Here is a 17,619-nt window from a genome sequence, read left to right on the forward strand (position 1 = left end):
TGCATAGGTTATATGCAAATACTGCACCGTTTAATATAAGGGACTTGAGCATCCATGGATATGATATCCAAGGGGGTGTCCGGGAACCAGTTCCCTGTGGATACTGAGGGACCACTGTACCAGATTAGTGCATAAACTGCGTATCGAATCCTCCACCTTCCCTTCCCCATTGACCAGCCAGCTGCTCCCTGAGGACTATTGCTAAGGTCCTGTTTGGGGATGTCTCTTGATAATCCCAAACCTTAAGAACCCATATCCTTACCCTTTCTTTTTGGGGTGGGATCTTGGTTATTTTAGAATTTGCACACTCACTTTTCCATCATCTCACACCTGGTGTTTCCCTTTATACTCCTGTTTGGGGGAAGGTCGCCATTTTGGAGCTTGTTTCTCTTGGGTCCCAGAGTTGCTTTTGTTAACTGTTCATTCTACTGACTTTCACTTTCTCCTATTATTACTTATTCAGCCTGACTCCTTGTGTTTCCTTTAGATTAAGAGGGAAATCTCCCGTTAAAAAGGTAGCTTCTAGATTTGGCTTTATTTATGGCACTCCTGAGGTTGCCACAGACGTGCTCTGCTGTAGCATATTCTGCTCGTCTAATTTGCTGTCACGTGGAGGCCCACCGCCAGACAGCTGTTACGTAAGGTGCTTTGTTAGAGCCTGGTGGGGCCCAAGGAGGACAGGCAGTTCTCTGGACAGTTTCCTCAGTTTATCCCCGTGTCCTGTCTTATTTCCTCTGGCCTCCTCCTCTTCGATGGGTGCCCACACCTCGGCAGGGAAATCATCTCAGCGGATGGTGGAGTGGTGGCAGCTGGTGGAGCCTTCTTGCATTTTGCTATTTTTTTCTTTTTTTTTCTCCCATTAGCGGCCTGAATTTGTTACGCAGGCCAGATCTCGGCTGGCTGGGTGCGACAAGAACAGCCCCTGCCAGCTCAGTCACCAAGTTCCGTGGCCTCTTCTTCCTCCACCACTCTTGTCAGCCCCCATCTCGCCGTCCCTGCTCTGGCTCAGCTGCCCCATCACCCCTGGCTGCGGTGGTCACAGCAGCCCCTTGACCACTCCGTCCCATCGCCTCCTACATCCCAGTGTGAGCTCTCCGCCTTCCTGCTTAAGAACCACTTAAGGCCGCCTCCTCCTCTGGGGCCAGTTGGGAGGACCTGGTTCCTTCTTTGTCACATCTTCTGCCACTTTCCCCCAGGTCCCCTGTGACCTGGCCTGAGCAGCCCTCTCTGGGCATCTTGACATGCCCTTCCTTCCATCCGGAGTGCCTGCTCTCTCTTCTTTCTGTCTCTGAGGTCTTGCCTGTCCCTCAAGGATCCATTTACACATCATGTCCTCAGGGAGGCCTCCTTGATTTCGTCTGATGGAGCTAGTGGTCCCTTGGCCCGGGGCGCTCCAGGTTCCTCTGTTATTTGGCATTTTGAGTATTTAACTATTTTTTGCTTTCCCTAGCTGGGTTTTTCATTTCAAGAGAAAGGCTGTGTCTTAGTTTTCTTTATATTCCCAGTGCTTGGTGTATGCTTATTAAATGTCTGTTTAAAGGATTATAAGGTGAACAAAGCAAATTATACAACAGTACAGACCAGCCCTCCCCAGCTGGGGCTCTACGAGAGAATTAAGCCCTAATGCGCTAAGGTCACCATTGTATACTATGAATTAACTTCTCTCCTGTGCTTCTGGAGTGATTCTAGTTATATACCATCCTTGGGAGAATTAAGAAAATAGACACTCAGGGACTTCCCTGGCGGTCTAGTGGTTAAGACTTCACCTTCCAGGGCAGTGGGTGAGGGTTTGATCCCTGGTCAGGGAGCTAGGATCCCACATGTCTCGCAGCTGGAAAACCAAAACGTAAAACAGAAGTAATATTGTAACAAATTCAATGAAGACTTTAAAAATGGTCCACGTCAAAAAAAAAAAAATCTTAAAAGAAAATAGACACTCAAATCCTTTTCTGTAGGGCTTAATCTCCAGTGGACCCAGCCTGAAGAGGGCTAGTATAGGTAATATGATCCCAAACCTGATAAAATATACATATGCAAAGAGGAAAGGCAGATGGAATATAGACCAGAATGTTAGCAGTGGATATCACTGCACTGTAGTGTAACGACCGGTGTGTGATTTCAAAATGTTCTTTCTGAAGTTTCTAACTTTGTGATAACAGAGTTGTTTTTTTTTTTAATGTTTCTTGAATAATCCAAATCGGAGTTCCTAAACCTGATTGTGCTTTAATATAAGGCAATGGAGAGTTGGAGTTTTGTTTTTAAATATAGCTCCCTGTGCCATGCCATAGCGGACCAGAAATCACCGAGCTGACCCCTCAGCATTGCCCCTGGAGAGCCAGGCCTCCACATGAGGATGGGTAGCTGTCAGCCCTCTGAACCTGGGTGTTGCCACTGGACCCTTGTAAATGAACGGCTGTGTCCAGCAGGCATGACTCAACATAAGAGAAAATTGAGTCATAAGCACTCATGGAATACTCTCCAAAGCAAATCTAGAGGTGTTTTTTTCTTAATAGTGAAGAGTGAACACACCTTGTGGTTATTTGAATAAAGTCTGATAGAGGAGTCTCAATGCTAATTCTTGCTCATCAGCTACTGCTTCAACCAGCCCTGGATTTTTTTCCTGAACTTTGACCTCACACAGAATTTTGTCCTTACCCTGGGTGCTGAAACCAGTAGATTGGATGAGGAACAGGGTAATTACTTAGTCTCTAAGTATCTCCCATCAAGTTACTTATTAATTACAAAGCGAAAAGAGTAACTTGACAGTAGTTAAACTTGCCTTACACAGCTTTTTTTTTTCTTTTTTCTTTTTTTTTTTTTTTTTTTGCGGTACGCGGGCCTCTCCCTGTTGTGGCCTCTCCCGTTGCGGAGCACAGGCTCCGGACGCGCAGGCTCAGCAGCCGTGGCTCACGGGCCCAGCCGCTCCAGGGAAGCCCGCTGCCTTTCACAACTTTAACCAATTGATTTAACATCACCAGTAATGGGACAAAGCAACATCAGGTGCCTCCTGAGAAAATGCACGGAGACAGACCAGCACCACTTCTGTGATATTCCTGCCGGAAATGTGTAACTTGAATCATGAAGAAACGGACAAATCTCCACTGAGGGACATTCTACAAAACAATTAGCCTGTACTTTTCAAAAAATGCCAAAGTCATGAAAGATAAAGGAACTCTTTCAGATTAGAGGAGGCTAAAAAGATAAGACAGCTGAATGCCACATGTGATCCTGTTTTTGCTCTGAGGCCATCATTGGGACTGCTAAAGAAATTTGTCTGAGGTCTTTAAACTAGAGAACAGTATTAAAGTAATTTCCTGATTTTTATCATAATACTGCAGTTGTGTCTGGGAATGTCCTTGTTTTTAGGAAACACTAAAATATTTAGGGGTGAAAGTCATTGTGTCCTCAGCTTACTTTCAAGTGGTTAAAAAAGTAGTATCGGCTTCCCTGGTGGCACAGTGGTTGAGAGTCCGCCTGCCGATGCAGGGGACACGGGTTCGTGCCCCAGTCCAGGAGGATCCCACATGCCGCGGAGCGGCTGAGCCCATGAGCCACGGCCACTGAGCCCGCATGTCCGGAGCCTGTGCTCCGCGACGGGAGAGGCCACAACAGTGAGAGGCCCGCGTACCGCAAAAAAAAAAAAAATAGTATGTGCATCATATAATAGAATCACCAAGTAAATGTGGTAGAATGATAACAAGTGGGTAGTCTGGGTGAGGGGAATTCTTTGTAGTTTTCTTGCAGGCTCTCTGTAAGTTTGAGATTATGTCCAAAAATAAAGTTTTTAAAACCCAGAAGCCTCCAGATCGTGGCGCTGCAGCCAGCGTAGCATCAGAGGCCAGCACTCTGAGTGGCTGCCCTTTCCAGGGTTGCTACTGAATCATTTCCAGCAACACTGAGCTCTCTTCAGAATTGGTTTTGTAGAGTACAGGTTAGAGACCACTCAGTGTGGTTTCACCTGACAGGAAGGTTCTTTCTCCAACTTCCTGTTGATGTCGCCACCACTGTTGTCCCAGAAGGCGTCGCTCATGCTGCATCCCCGGGTATCTGGTCAACCAACTCCAATGCACACATTTGCCTGGTTGAGAATAGACCTCCAGCTGTCCTGCGAAAGAGGCTTCCCAGGCAGAGTGTACCTTCATTAGCACCCAACCTGCTTCTTACGTGTTAGCAGACATCCTCAGAGAGGTGACTTGGCCACCGTGAAACAGGCAACAGCCAAACGGTTAAGTATTTTCTCCCTCTTTTCTTGAAAAACAAAACAGATCCAGTCTCTCTTTTATTTTTATTGGATTTTTCCTCAGCTTTATTGAGATATAATTGACATATAACACTGTATGAATTTCAGTTGTACAACATGTTGACTTGCTACACTTGTATGTTGCCAAATGATGACCACCGTAGCCTTGGCTAAAGCATCCATTACTACACATAGTTATCTTTTTTTTTTTTTTTTGTGGTGAGAACATTTAAGATCTAGTCTCTTAGCAACTTTCAAGTATGTAAATACAGTATTATTAACTAAATCACCATGCTGTGCATTAGATCCCCAGAACTTATTCTTGTAACTGGGCACTGACACCTCCGCATTTCTCCCACCCACCCACCCACCCCGGCCCCTGTTAACTACCACTCGACTCTCTGTTTCTACGAGTTATGCTTTTTTAGATTCTACATATAAGTGATGTTCCAGTTGCTCTTTTATTTCCTTGGTGGTGGATGGGACAATCATTTATCTCCCTTCCTCACCCTTCCTCACCATACACACGCAGTGATTCTTGTTTGAAAAAGGATTCCTGTCCCTGTTGTCTGTATGCCAGGTGTGCCCTGGAGACTACAAACAACCAATGATTGTGGTATCTGGACGCATAGAGGGATCTGGTGTTCACATCTGCCTCCTGTTAGGATCTTGCTGAGTTTGGGTTAGCTTTTCTGTGGGGATCTGGGTCCAGGCTGCTGACCAGTACATTCATTTATTCATTGGTTCATTCGTTCAAGTATTTAAGTGCCTTTTACATGCTAGGCACTGTTTTAGGTTCTGAGGTTACAGCAGTGAACAACATTGACAGTCTAGGAATCTTATGTTTTAGTGGGGAGAGCAGACAGTAGGCAAATACGTACGGGTCGTAATGAGTGTATGAGGTAAAGTAAAGCAGGAAAGTGAATCACAGGGCTTAGGGTGAGAATGCAGTGCTACAGAGGGTGATCAAGGAGGCGACTTTTTTTTTTTTTTTTTTTTTTTTTTTTGGCGGTACGTGGGCCTCTCACTGTTGTGGCCTCTCCCGTTGCGGAGCACAGGCTCGGGACGCGCAGGCTCAGCGGCCATGGCTCAGGGGCCCAGCCGCTCCACGGTATGTGGGATCTTCCCGGACCGGGGCACGAACACGTGTCCTCTGCATCGGCAGGCGGACTCTCAACCACTGCACCACCAGGGAAGCCCAAGGAGGCGACTTTTGAATAAAAACCAGGATAAAGGTGGTGCGGGAGGGAGCCTTCTGGAAGAGGGGCAGAGGGAACCACCAGTGAAGACCCTGAAGTGGAAGTGGGGATGGCCTCCCCACCCCTTGAGGAACAGCAGGAGGCCTGCTAGGCCGAAGCAGAGAGAAGAGGCGAGTGAGAAGAGTGCGGGGACGGGGAGAGGGCTCCAGATTTGACACTGCAACAGTGGATGTCCTGTTAATATCTTTTGTCACTTCAGTAAAACCTTGGAGAAATACCATCTGCAGTTGCCGGGCACGTTCTCATTTTGGAAAACGTTCACGTACTGTGAGGGCTCAGTTAATTGCCTTTAACAATTTTAAACCCATAAAAAGGCGGTTGAATGATAGTCCTCATGTATTCTCCGCATTGGAGCTATGCCAGTTGATTAGAAGTAGATTAAAAAGCATACCTCAGAATCATCTTGCAGTTGCTTGCATCTTGGTAGGTGGTCAAAAATAGTAGAGTGTAGACTACATATTCGCAGAGCAACACTTTTATTTGCTTTCTCAGAAGACAGGTCCTCATCATTTTGTGCAGTTTGCAGGAGGATCTGAAAATCTTTAGGCTAAAATCTGTTGTTAATCGCAGCTGTGAGAAGCTTGCTGGAGTATGGCTTGTGGGCCATACCCACAGAACTCGGGGGAACTTGCTTAAAATGCACATCTGGTGTCCTCACCTGGTCCTGCCAGGTGGGAAATTCTGGGGATGAGGTCTGGGAACCTGCGTACGTTACAGCAGCAAGCGGTTCTTGTGCGTGGTCAGGTTGGAGAACCGCAGGCTGAGACGGGTGGAGGCATTGATCAATTAAATTGAACAAATATTAGAAGCTTTGGGGAGATGTCTGAGCGTGATCTCAGCATCAGTGCTCTCACCAGCACTTTTGTTGTGGTTTTGACATCATGGGTGAAATCTCACATTCCTAAAGTAGAAATGAGACACTGCCTACCCAGCAGAAATAGGAAGGTCCCATATAGCAGAGGTTTGCACCCTTTGCTGGTGGGCGTGGACTGAGATGGTTAAGGTGATCTGCTTGAGTTGCGTGGATCCAGGAGTGAAAGCTGTCCTTCCTCACCCATGCACACCTGTGAACCCGCTTCAGCAGGCTGCTGTGTGAATGCAGGGCTGTGCCTGCCAGTTGGTTCCTGTTCCATTGTACACAATGAGAACACGACCACATATCTTGCTGAATCAGGATTTCGTGAGCTTATGCAACCCAAACCAAATCTAGAAAAAGATTGGATACCGAAGGTCAAGAAACATCAATTTTTAGCCCACAGTCTTTGATTTTCAGTTTTTGCATTGTTTAATTACCTGCAATCCTTTAAAAAATACAGCAGTATTGAGATTTTAATATATAGTGACTTTATCCCAATGGGTAAAGTCGGGGGCGATTTTGCCCTCTGGGGGATGTTTGGCAAGGTCAGAAGACATTTTTGGTTGTCACAGCTGGGAGAGAGGGCAAGGACCAGAGATGCTAGCAGCATCTAGTGGGTGGAGGCCAGGGATGCTGTGAAACAGCCCACAATGCACAAGACAGCCTCTCTGCCTCCTACAACGAAGAATTACCCAGCCCCAAACGTGAGTAGTGCCGAGGCAGAGAAACCCTGCAAGCGATCAACTTCATGCCTCTTATCTGTGTTATATGTTAGGATTCTAAGCGAGTGTTCCTGTTTGAAACACACAAAGAGTTCCACGGCTGAAACTGGTTTGAAATTAGCCACCTAGATTATATGAGGATGCCTGTCAGCTTGGTTGGACAGGGAGCACAGGTCACCAAGACTGTGAGCCCCAGGTAAGGCCCTGGCTGGTGTGCTTTTGAACTTTTCCAACGAGACCATCTTCCCCGCCGCCACTTCTCCTTCCTGTTGGCTGGGGGCAGAAGAAAGTTTAGTTTAGAACTTCACTCTGACCCACTGCTTCCCAGCTTCTGGGCCCTAGCCCCGTGGCTTTTGTGATAGTACCTGTGAGTGGGCTTTGGGGAGGCCACCGTGCCTGTGTCTGTGCTGGATGTCCGGCACCACACTTGTGAACAGCCTCCTTTCCTGAAGCCCTCCCCACGCCGTTGGAGTTACGTTCCTGTTGTCATTTCCCTGGACCTCGGGTTTCTAGAAAATGGGGACTTAATCCATTTCATCTTGGCATTCCCACAGAGCATGTTGGAGGAACTGATGAAATTAGAATTCACCCTTTATTCTGTGTACAGTGGGGGCACCCATATTACTTTTTTAGGTTAAAGCGATCCAAAATGCATTTTGTTTTAGGAGCTATTGTGCTCCTTTCTTAAATAGTTGAATTTCCGGAGTGTTATGGAACCCAGGCTTGGAACTGTCACAGCAGAGTCACAGATTTTACTTAAGGTTTCCTCTTCTGATTTCCAGCAGCACCTTCTGTGCTTCTTCCTCACCTCTCCAACCCTTAGAAGGCTCTGCCTTTTGTTCTTCCCCTTGGATATCTAATCTCTTTAGAACAACCTTAATTGTTCCTTTATCTAAACAGCCCCAGGCCCTTATCTCGGCTGTGGCTGGCCCTACTGCTGATTTAGGTATTTCCTCTCTCCTCCTTCATTACTGGCAGAATCCTAATTTTGTGTGGAAGCAGCCTGCCCAATTTGTGAAAAGTTCCTGGCCAACTTTGCGGCTGGGGGTAGTCACCTGATGCAGTTCTGGCTAACAAGATAGAATTGGAGGCCCGTCAGGGATTTCCGGGGAAGTTTTTCCTTTCCTGATGGAGGTGCCTCCCCTTCCTCTCTGGCTCATCCCTCTTCTCCTTCCTGCTTGGAGTTTGGAGCAGAGGCTGGTGGGAGCCAGGGACAGGGACAGCTTTGCAGAGCCACTGCGCCTGTTCTGTAAGAAAAACACACGCCTGGGGAATTCCCTGGCAGTCTAGTGGTTAGGACTTCAAACATCCACTGCAGGGGGTACGGGTTTGATCCCTGGTTGGGGAGCTAAGATCGCGCATGCCTCGCGGCATGGCCAAAAAAAAGAAAAAAAAAAAAAAAGACACCCCCAGTTGGCTGAAAGCCAACCTGGTGCCCAGGTTTCTGTTACGTGCGACCAAGTGCACCCCTGACTGATACTCCAGCTTAGATCCCTCCCCAGGGCTCCAAGCTGCATTTATCAGCCTAATGGCCCACTGGCACTGGGGACTCCGCAAGGGCACACGTCCTCCTTGTGACCTCCCTGACACTTGAGTTCTCCTCCCGCCTGCCTGCTTGCCACATCTGACCTGCCTCAAGCCCTGTCTCTTCTGCAGCTGGAAGCCCTTCCTGCCCGCCTGGCCACAGCATGGGGGCTGGGGCACAGGGTCTGCTGCTGAGACCAGTCCAGTCTCTGGCTGTCCCCCTCCACCCCGTCCCTGCTGCCTCCCCGGCGACTCTCTTCCACATCTCATGACCCCCCTGAATAAAATCTTCAAGGGCTTCTCATGATCGTCCGTGACCTTCTGCCATCATCCATATGTTGACCCTGCTGACCTAATGACCTGTCTTAGGTCAGGTTCCCTAGAAGCAGAGCCTGGAACAGGAATTGTGGTCTCAGCTGCTCCCCCAGGGAGCTCTGGAGCTTGAATTGCTCTCCAGGGTAATCCCAGGCCTTTTGTCCCCCTGTCAATCAATCGTTGGCTGGGGACAGAGGACAGATCCTCAGAGAAGGGGGCAGCGGTGTGCTGTCAGCAGACAACACTCACAGCCGAGATGTGGCACCAGCCCTGGGGTGTCCAACGAGACCACAGTATTGCCCTTAACTCCTGCCTGCGCCCACACCCCAGGCCATACTTTCGCAGCTGTACCTAGTCACTCGCTCTCCAGACTCCCCAGGCCTCTGCTTTGCTCGTTCCTTCTGCCCGCGGGGTGGGCCTCCCCTCCTCACCCAGCCCCCTCTGCGCCTGCTGTAGCTGGTGTGTTATCCTTGGCAGCGGGAGGTGTTTAATATCTGCGCATTCCAAAGCCGTCCCCCCTGAGGCAGGCGTTCTGTCTTGTCTCCTGTCCTCCTCTGTCAAGTACAATTCTTCCTCTAAAACAAAATCCAAGCATGATTTCAGTGACTGTCTCCTCCACTTTCCCGTGGATGGCGTGTGACTTGTACCAGTCGAGGTCCACAGGAGAGAAGTTAATCACTCTCGGACCTGCCAAGAAAGGCTGGCTGGAGGGATGGGCGTTCTGGGGAGTCCAGGCCGCATTTCCAGCTGCATCCTGGGCATCTTTGTCGAGTTATTTATCATCTCAAGTTCTTCACATCATCATCACTAAACCACAAAAATTGACTTCCGATCCTACTGCTTTCCATAACCGGGACCCAGGTTGATTTTCGCCTGCTTCTTTTTGGCGCTAGTCTTCATCATTTCTCTCTTTTTTTTTTGCGGTACGCGGGCCTCTCCTGTTGCGGAGCACAGGCTCCGGACGCGCAGGCCCAGCGGCCATGGCTCACGGGCCCAGCCCCTCCGCGGCATGTGGGATCCTCCCGGACAGGGACACGAATCCGCGTCCCCTGCATTGGCAGGTGGACTCCCAACCACTGCGCCACCAGGGAAGCCCCTTCATCATTTCTTGATCGATCTCTGCCCTCGTCCCATCCTCTTCCTCACCAGGATGGGCCTCAGGCTCCCTTTCCACCCGAGCGTCCAGTGTCGTGCCCCGCTGTCCCCGGACAGCCTAGGGTGAGGCTTCCTTCTCTCTTGCTGTGAAGTCCTTCTCAAGACACCTTCCACCTCGAAGGGCATATGCTCTTCCGGCTGCCGTGTTAATATCTAAGCTCTACCTGCTCATCTTCCCAGATTGTCCACTCCAGCTGTGTTGGTTTATTTACTGCTTTGTCAGTTTCAGGTTTTTGTTTCTAATAATCTGTGCTTTGGCGTGCCTTTATTATTAAAAAAAATAAAGAACCAAAAAAACCTTCACATACAGGTATACCCACCTAATTCCAATATCTACCTTGCCTAAGTACCCCCAGGTGGAAGGGCGTGGACCTGGACACAGATAGATGTTGGTTGGAAATTTCAGCTCCCTACTTGTCTATGTGTGACCTTCGGCAGGTTAAATGCAGATAGCAATTCAAAAAAGTAGGTGTTTGGGTTTTTTTAATATTGATTGATTGATGTGGCAGCATCAGGTCTTAGTTGCGGCACGTGGGATCTTTGTTGTGGCATGCGGGCTTCTCTATAGTTGTGGTGTGAGGGCTCCAGAGCAGGTGGGTTCAGTAGTTGCGGCGTGCAGGCTTAGTTGCCCTGTGGCATGTGGGATCTTAGTTCCCTGACCAGGGGTCCAACCTGCATCCCCTGCATTGGAAGGTGGATTCTTAACCACTGGACCACCAGGGAAGTCCCCAAAGAAGGTGTTTTTCAGATTTAATGATATCATGTGTAGGCTTATTCCTCCCAATAAATATTAATGTCCTACCCTCTCTTGCACCAGTAATTGGCTGTACAGTTAATCTGACAGTTTGTCATGTACTGCTTTGCAGCGTCTGTTGTATTCTTATCTTGGATGGTTAAGTCTTAATTTGAAAATGTTAGTGCCAGTTCTACAAGTGGACTGAAGGCCTGGACCTTGCCTTAGTATTTCTTCGTCAGGGCCTTAATAAGAATGATTTCTTCATCAGGTATACAAGCACTTGAGAAGCATCTGTGACAGTTTTACCTGTGAGTAGAAATATATAATTTTGAAAGCCAGGCCTTTTCTGCATAGAAAGGGTTAGTGGAGGCTCTTACTCTGGCAGTCTGAATGAAAGGAGGGACACATTTATGAGCCTTGGGACCCTAGCACTTAGAAGGAGGTGGTAGGGGACGAGCTGCCCGTGAAGGAAATGGAGAAGCAGAGCCAGGAGAGTGCCACGGGACGGATGGTGATGGCTTGCCAACACACGTCCTGGGAGGCATGCCTGAAACCAGCATCACCTCTGAAACCTCATAAGAAGCTTGAGTATTTATTCAGTAAATATGTATTAGTTGCCTATTGTGTGCCCCTTACCATCCTAGGCACTGGGAACTCAGTGGTGAGCAAAACAAAGACCCCTGCTTTCATGGAGTCTACATTCCGGTGGGGAAGACGAGAGATAAATGTATATCAAAAAGACAGAAATTACGTGTAACACGTCTCATGATGATAAGCGTTTTAATTGAACTTTTCATTGCAAGCCGTCCTCCACCAAACAGCACATTAAAGACAAAAGAAATGAATGGACACAGTGCAGGTGGTGCAGAGATGATTATGACTAGAAATACGTAAAGCCCGGGTTCTCCGAGGGAGCGTCTTAAGGCCACCCAGCCGTATGTCAACAGCACGTGTGTGAAGATGACTCTGCTTGGCCCTCCTTTTGTCGTGTTGAAGCCATATGGTCCCTTCGAAATTGGAAGAAGACATTCCAACCCAAGTAGGAGGACTCACTGACTTCACGGGAAATCAAATTCTCCTACCTTGAGTAGGTGCCCCCTAGGACATGATTATAGGTATATGTACATAATTTTTTACAGACCTGCTTTTTTCTTGCAGTATCTTTCTGCGCCAATAAATGTCTGGACCGAATACCTTGAGTGCTTCTCAAACTTTAACGTTCATATGAATCCTGTGATTCAGCAGATGGAGGGGGCAGTGCTGAGACTTTGCAAGTCTTAACCTGCTCCCAGCTGTTGCTGAGGCTGTGGCCACAGATTCCACTTCCTGTAGCAAAGGCTTTAACAACTGCAGAGTACTCTAAGTGGTTTGCACCATAATTTACCAACAGATTTCCCTGCTGCTCGACACGTTAGATGTTTCGGTAGAGTTTACACTTTACTCTTTGCTCTTAGAATTGCTGTTAACATTCAGTTTTAGTTTTAATCTTAAATATCATTAGGAAAGTACACTTGGGGTGGGGGGGGAGTTTATCTCGTTTGATAACAGACTGTAGGCGAGTCATGCACATTCCATTCAATGTGGGATGTTTCTTAAGGGCCTGCTGTATGCCAAGCCCTATCCTAGGTGTTAGGGTTACAAAGATGCGCAAAGCCCTGGCCCTGCAGCTCAGTCCTCCAGGTGCTTGCAGAAAGGTAGAGGAGACCCCAAATGTACACAGAACATTTCAGTTCATAAACAGAGATGGGGAAGTGCCCAGGGACGGTTATGGTGTTGAAAATGATCTTCACAGAGAAGGAGAAGGGTTTAAGGATGAAAGGAGACACTTCACCAGGCAGATCGTTGGTGGGGGGATTCCAGACGGAGCACGCATCTGTACAAAGGCACGGAGGCAACAATGTGGCACATCCAGGCTTCCAACAGTACTTCTTTGTGGCTAGAGTGTAACAGACAAGTTTGTCACCTGAAGTCATAGCACCTGAGATGAGCTGGGAGCCAGTAAGCAGATACATAGAAAGATGGCTTTGAAGGGCCAAAACTGAGACAGGGGAGTCTGGGTAAGTGACCTCCGCTAAGAGAATGCCCGTGGGCCCGGGAAGTTCAAGAAGGTATGATTGAGTGGCCCTGGGGATTGATTGAGCCTGAGGATGCCAGGGAGAAGTCTGGGGTCAACCTGCAGGTTTGGGCTTGGATGAGTGAGTAGATGGTACAGCTACCAAATGATGTGAGAAAAGATTCTGCTTTGTGATTTTGTTTGAGGAGAAGATAGCAGGCAGGTCGTTAGCTAGACAGGTCTGAGCTGGGTGAGAGGCCTGCAGAGGGAGATGGATTTGGGGTCTGATCCCTTGAGGAGGTGAGTAAAAGGCAAGTGGTGAACCTTGTCGTGAATATACGTGAGCGAGGAGGAAATGGTGCTGAGGGTGGGAACCGGGACCCTGGAGTCCTGCACCGTGTGTAGGGGAGTTTACCATCGCAGAGGTCGGGAGGGAAGCGTGGTTCTAAGGCACCCGGCATGGTGCGCAGACCGAGTGAAGGAGCGGCTGGGCCGTCAGGGTGGGGAGGAGAGGCCGGTGAAGGAAGCTGGGCGTTTAGAAAGGGGTTGGGGAGAGAGAGACTGACTGGGACCTGACTGGGTGAGCGCAGGAGGGGCTTCGAGAGGATGCTGCCTCTCCAGAGATCCCCAGGAAGGGACATGGATAGGACTGAAGACAGGCCCCTGATGGGGCTGGAGCGGAAACCTGTGGCCAGAAATGAGAGTGCCTGAAGGATTCAGATGTCTTAAAGCCCTGTCAGATAGTTGTATAAAATGGCTGTCACTACTGAGGTAGTGTTTCTTATGTGCAACCACCATTCCCGCATGAATCCTGGGAGGTAGGTAATATTGGACCCATTTTCCAGATGGGGAAACTGAGCTACAAGAGTTAGAGTCAGTTGCCCCAGACTTCTCAGGTGGCAGAGCTGAGCCTAGGGGTCTCTCCTGAGATCCCCTCCAGTGTGATAGGAAAAACAAAACAAAAACACAACTGTCTTTTTCTTTTCTTTCGTATCTGTCTCTCTCTTTTTTTTTTTTTTTTTTTTTTTTTTTGAGTGTTTGAATGATGCGTGAGTGTGTTGTGTGGCAGCAGTGGTGAGAAGAGGAAGGAGTCCAGGACTGTAGACTCTCCTCTCACCTCCAGAGCCTCTTCCTGTTTGGTTCCACTTTCCTCAAAGTAGCAGAAGAGAGTCATCTGATGTCCCAGTCCGTATCCAGCAGGAAACCAGAAACCATAGAGATATGAAAGGCTGCCCCCTCCCTTTGCCTTCCAGTTTTCCACCCAGACGGCACACAATCACAGTTCCTCAGAAAGCTGGGTGGCAGAAGAGAGAGTCTGGGAATGCAGTTTGCAGGCTTGCGGCCTGAGTGGCAGAGCAGATGCGAAAGAGGGGGCAGAGTAGAGCCCAGAGCCCACAGCGCCATCCAGCGCGCCAGCCGTGGGCAAGGGTGGGATCCCGGTTCCAATACCACCGTCTGCTTTGTTCTTGGGAGGTCCACGCGGGTGTGAAGTGTCATTCTGGTCATAAAAACACGGGCATCATAGAATCTTCCTTTTTATAGATGCCCTGGTCATAGGCAGCCCCCTAGGACCCACCACTTGGCTGACTGTGCGTCTAAGTAACCACGAAGTTGTGGTGATTGAAAATCTTCCAGGGTCTCAGTTGATCTCGCTTCTCCTTTAAGAGTTCAGTAGATTCTTCAGCAGAGGTTTACTAGTGAGGCCCTTGGCTCCGTTTTTTGAAACTACTCAAATGGAGTGATGCAAGTCTATGAAAATTCTTGTACTCTAGTGTTACACAGTTAAAATTGCAGTTGAGGGAGAGTGTTTACAGTAGCAAGAAATCAAATACTTGGATGTCAATTTGATAAAAGATTTTTTTTTCAAAGAAAATGGCACAGCACTAATGGGGGAAATGAAGTGAATAATGAGATATAACTTCCTCCTGGCTTCAAGACTAAGTATAGTAAAGACATTATTTCTTGAATTAATATGTAAATATCATAACACAATCCGTGCCTGTATTAGCTGGGATTTAATTAACAGTTGCTTCAACAAGATGGAGGTTTATTTCTCCGTCATGTAAGAGTCCAGAGGCAGGCAGTCTAAGGTGGATTGGCAGCTCTGTCCTTGGGGTGGTCCAGGGACCCGGGCCCCTTCTCTCTTGTTGCTCCTCCATCCCTTGGGTGACATGCTGTGTGGTCCAAAGTGGCTCATCAAGTGTCAGTATTTCAGCCAGCAGGAAGGGGGATAAAGGAGAAGAGGGCGTATGCCAAGGAAAGCACCCTGAAAGTTCTCCGGGTCACTTTTGCTTGTATCCCATTGACTAGAACGTAGTCACAAGGCTGTACTTAGCTCCAAGGGTGGCTGAGAAATGTAGTCTTTTTTCTGGGAGGCCATCTGTCCAGCTAAAAATCCAGAGGAGAGAGGAAGGGGGAAACTGATATGAGGGGAGATGTGTTGATTTCTACTACAATACCCCTTGTAATATTGCTTAAAAATTGAAAATTTGAGAATAAAATTAATCCAGAAGAAGAAGTAGGCAAGCATACCAGAGAACATATGTATTTTTTAAAGAAAACCTCTTTTAAAGTTGCCATTAAAAATTTTTTAAACTGCTATGTTTTCTTTTTCTTTTTTTCTTAGTGTAACCCTCTTCCTGTTTTTCAATATACCGCTTTCTTTTTAAACTTTTGTTATAGAAAATTTCAAATAGTTTTGAGAACTGTATAGTGAGCCCCATGTACCCATTGCCCAGATTCTACAGCAGTTTAAAGCTCAACTTGTGTCAGCTATTCCCACAAACACTTATCACCTTCCTGGTTTTTTTGGAAGCAGATTTCATTTCTCCTGTTTCATCTGTAAATAGTTCCGTAAGTATCTCTAATAGTTAAAGACTCAACAAAAATTAGACTTTTACTTTTGGGATAGTTGTAGAGTCACATGCAGTTGTAAGAAATAACACAGATTACTCACTTTCCCCCCAATGGTAGCATCTTGCAAAACCGTGGAATAGCACAACTGGGATATTGACAGGGGTACAGTCAAGATACAGAATATTTCCATCACCAAAAGGACCCCTCCTGTTGCCCTTCCCTAGCCACTGCACCACCCCCTCCCTAACCCCTGACACCTAATCTGTTTACATTTCTGTAATTTTGTCGTTTCAAGAATATTATATAAATGGAATCCTGCAACATGTAACCTTTTAGTATTGGCTCAGCGTAATTGCCTCGAGATTCATCCAGTTGCGGGTATCAATCGGTCACTCATTTTTTTGGCGGAGTAGTATTTCATGGTATGGCTATACCACATCAAAGCTCTTTAGGAGGGCTTTCCTGGTGGCACAGTGGTTGAGAGTCCGCCTGCCGATGCAGGGGACACGGGTTCGTGCCCCGGTCCGGGAAGATCCCACATGCCGTGGAGCGGCTGGGCCCGTGAGCCGTGGCCGCTGAGCCTGCACGTCCGGAGCCTGTGCTCCGCAACGGGAGAGGCCACAACAGCGAGAGGCCTGCGTACCGCAAAAAAAAAAAAAAAGGCTCTTTAGGAAATTCCCTGGCGGTCCAGTGGTTAGGATTCAGCGCTTTCACTGCCAAGGGCCCAGGTTCAGTCCCTGGTTGGGGAACTAAGATCCTGCAAGCTGCACAGAGAGGCCAAGAAAAAAAAAAAAAAGCTCTTTAAAAGCATAATCTGCTGAACTCACTTTCCTCTTTCCCTTCTCCTGCCCTCTCCTCTCTTCACAGCAATGCCAAACCAGTACAACCGTGTGAAGCTGAAAAGCGATTGCTCGCGGCCCTCCCTGCAATGGTACACCCGTGCTCAGAACAAGATGAGAAGACCCAGCTTGTTGTTAAAAGACATCCTCAAGTAAGCACGAGCCCTCGGGTCGCAAGACACCTCTGATTTGGGTCAACTGGGTAGAACTGGGGGAAAAATTCAGTGAGAACCCTGAAGATGGCTCTCATCCACGGTCACCCTTGTTCAGGGATCATTTAAAGGCACATCTGGGTTTCCCTGGTGGCGCAGAGGTTGAGAGTCCGCCTGCCGATGCAGGGGACACGGGTTCGTGCCCCGGTCCGGGAAGATCCCACATGCCACGGAGCGGCTGGGTCCGTGAGCCATGGCCGCTGAGCCTGCGCGTCTAGAGCCTGTGCTCTGTAACAGGAGAGGCCACGACAGTGAGAGGCCTGCGTACCACAAAAAAAAAAAAAAGAAATAAGGCACATCTGAGTCAAGGCTCAGAGCACAGTTGCTGTGGGCTCCTGCATCAGGCTGTGCTTGGTGGCAGCACAGCACCAGCCCGGGAGTCTCCAGGCTACACAGCCCTTCCAGCCGCTGCCTAGTGCAAGAGGGCTATCCCCTTTGCCTTTGCCATTTCCGGTGCATCTAAAAATACAGTTAATTAAAGTCCCCTACAGGCATTTGAATAACATTGAATATCAAACACTAAACAGGATGAGAAGGGTACCAGCCAGGTCACCCGTACATCCTAGTAAGAGATAGAATTGTTTTTTTGTTTTTTAAATATTTTATTATATTTATTTATTTTTGGCCACTCGGCAAGGCTTGTGGGATCTCAGTTCCCCGACCGAGGACTGAACCCAGGCCACTGCAGTGAAAGCGCCAAATCCTAACCACTAGACCACCAGGGAACTCCCGAGATAGAATTGTTAAAGGAGGAACTTGTCAGTTTTACTTGGTACCAGCCAAACCAGGTGGTAAACTACCCTTTCTTTCATGCCGACAGGTAGAAATCCAACCCTGAAATCTAGCCTCCCA

General features: G+C 48.1%; 1 protein-coding gene across 2 annotated transcripts in view; it reads left to right on the forward strand.

Annotated features, from left to right (window-relative positions):
- ST3GAL5 (ST3 beta-galactoside alpha-2,3-sialyltransferase 5) overlaps positions 1 to 17,619 on the forward strand; it is a 61,979-nt gene that overhangs the window by 6,574 nt on the left and 37,786 nt on the right. For both annotated transcript variants that reach the window (XM_065891037.1, XM_065891038.1), the window contains exon 2: positions 16,584 to 16,707. In XM_065891037.1, the coding sequence (XP_065747109.1) occupies positions 16,584 to 16,707 (124 nt within the window). The remainder of the gene's footprint in view (positions 1 to 16,583; positions 16,708 to 17,619) is intronic.

This window comes from Phocoena phocoena, chromosome 14 (genome assembly GCF_963924675.1).
Source record: "Phocoena phocoena chromosome 14, mPhoPho1.1, whole genome shotgun sequence".
NCBI classification, from domain to species: Eukaryota; Metazoa; Chordata; class Mammalia; order Artiodactyla; family Phocoenidae; genus Phocoena; species Phocoena phocoena.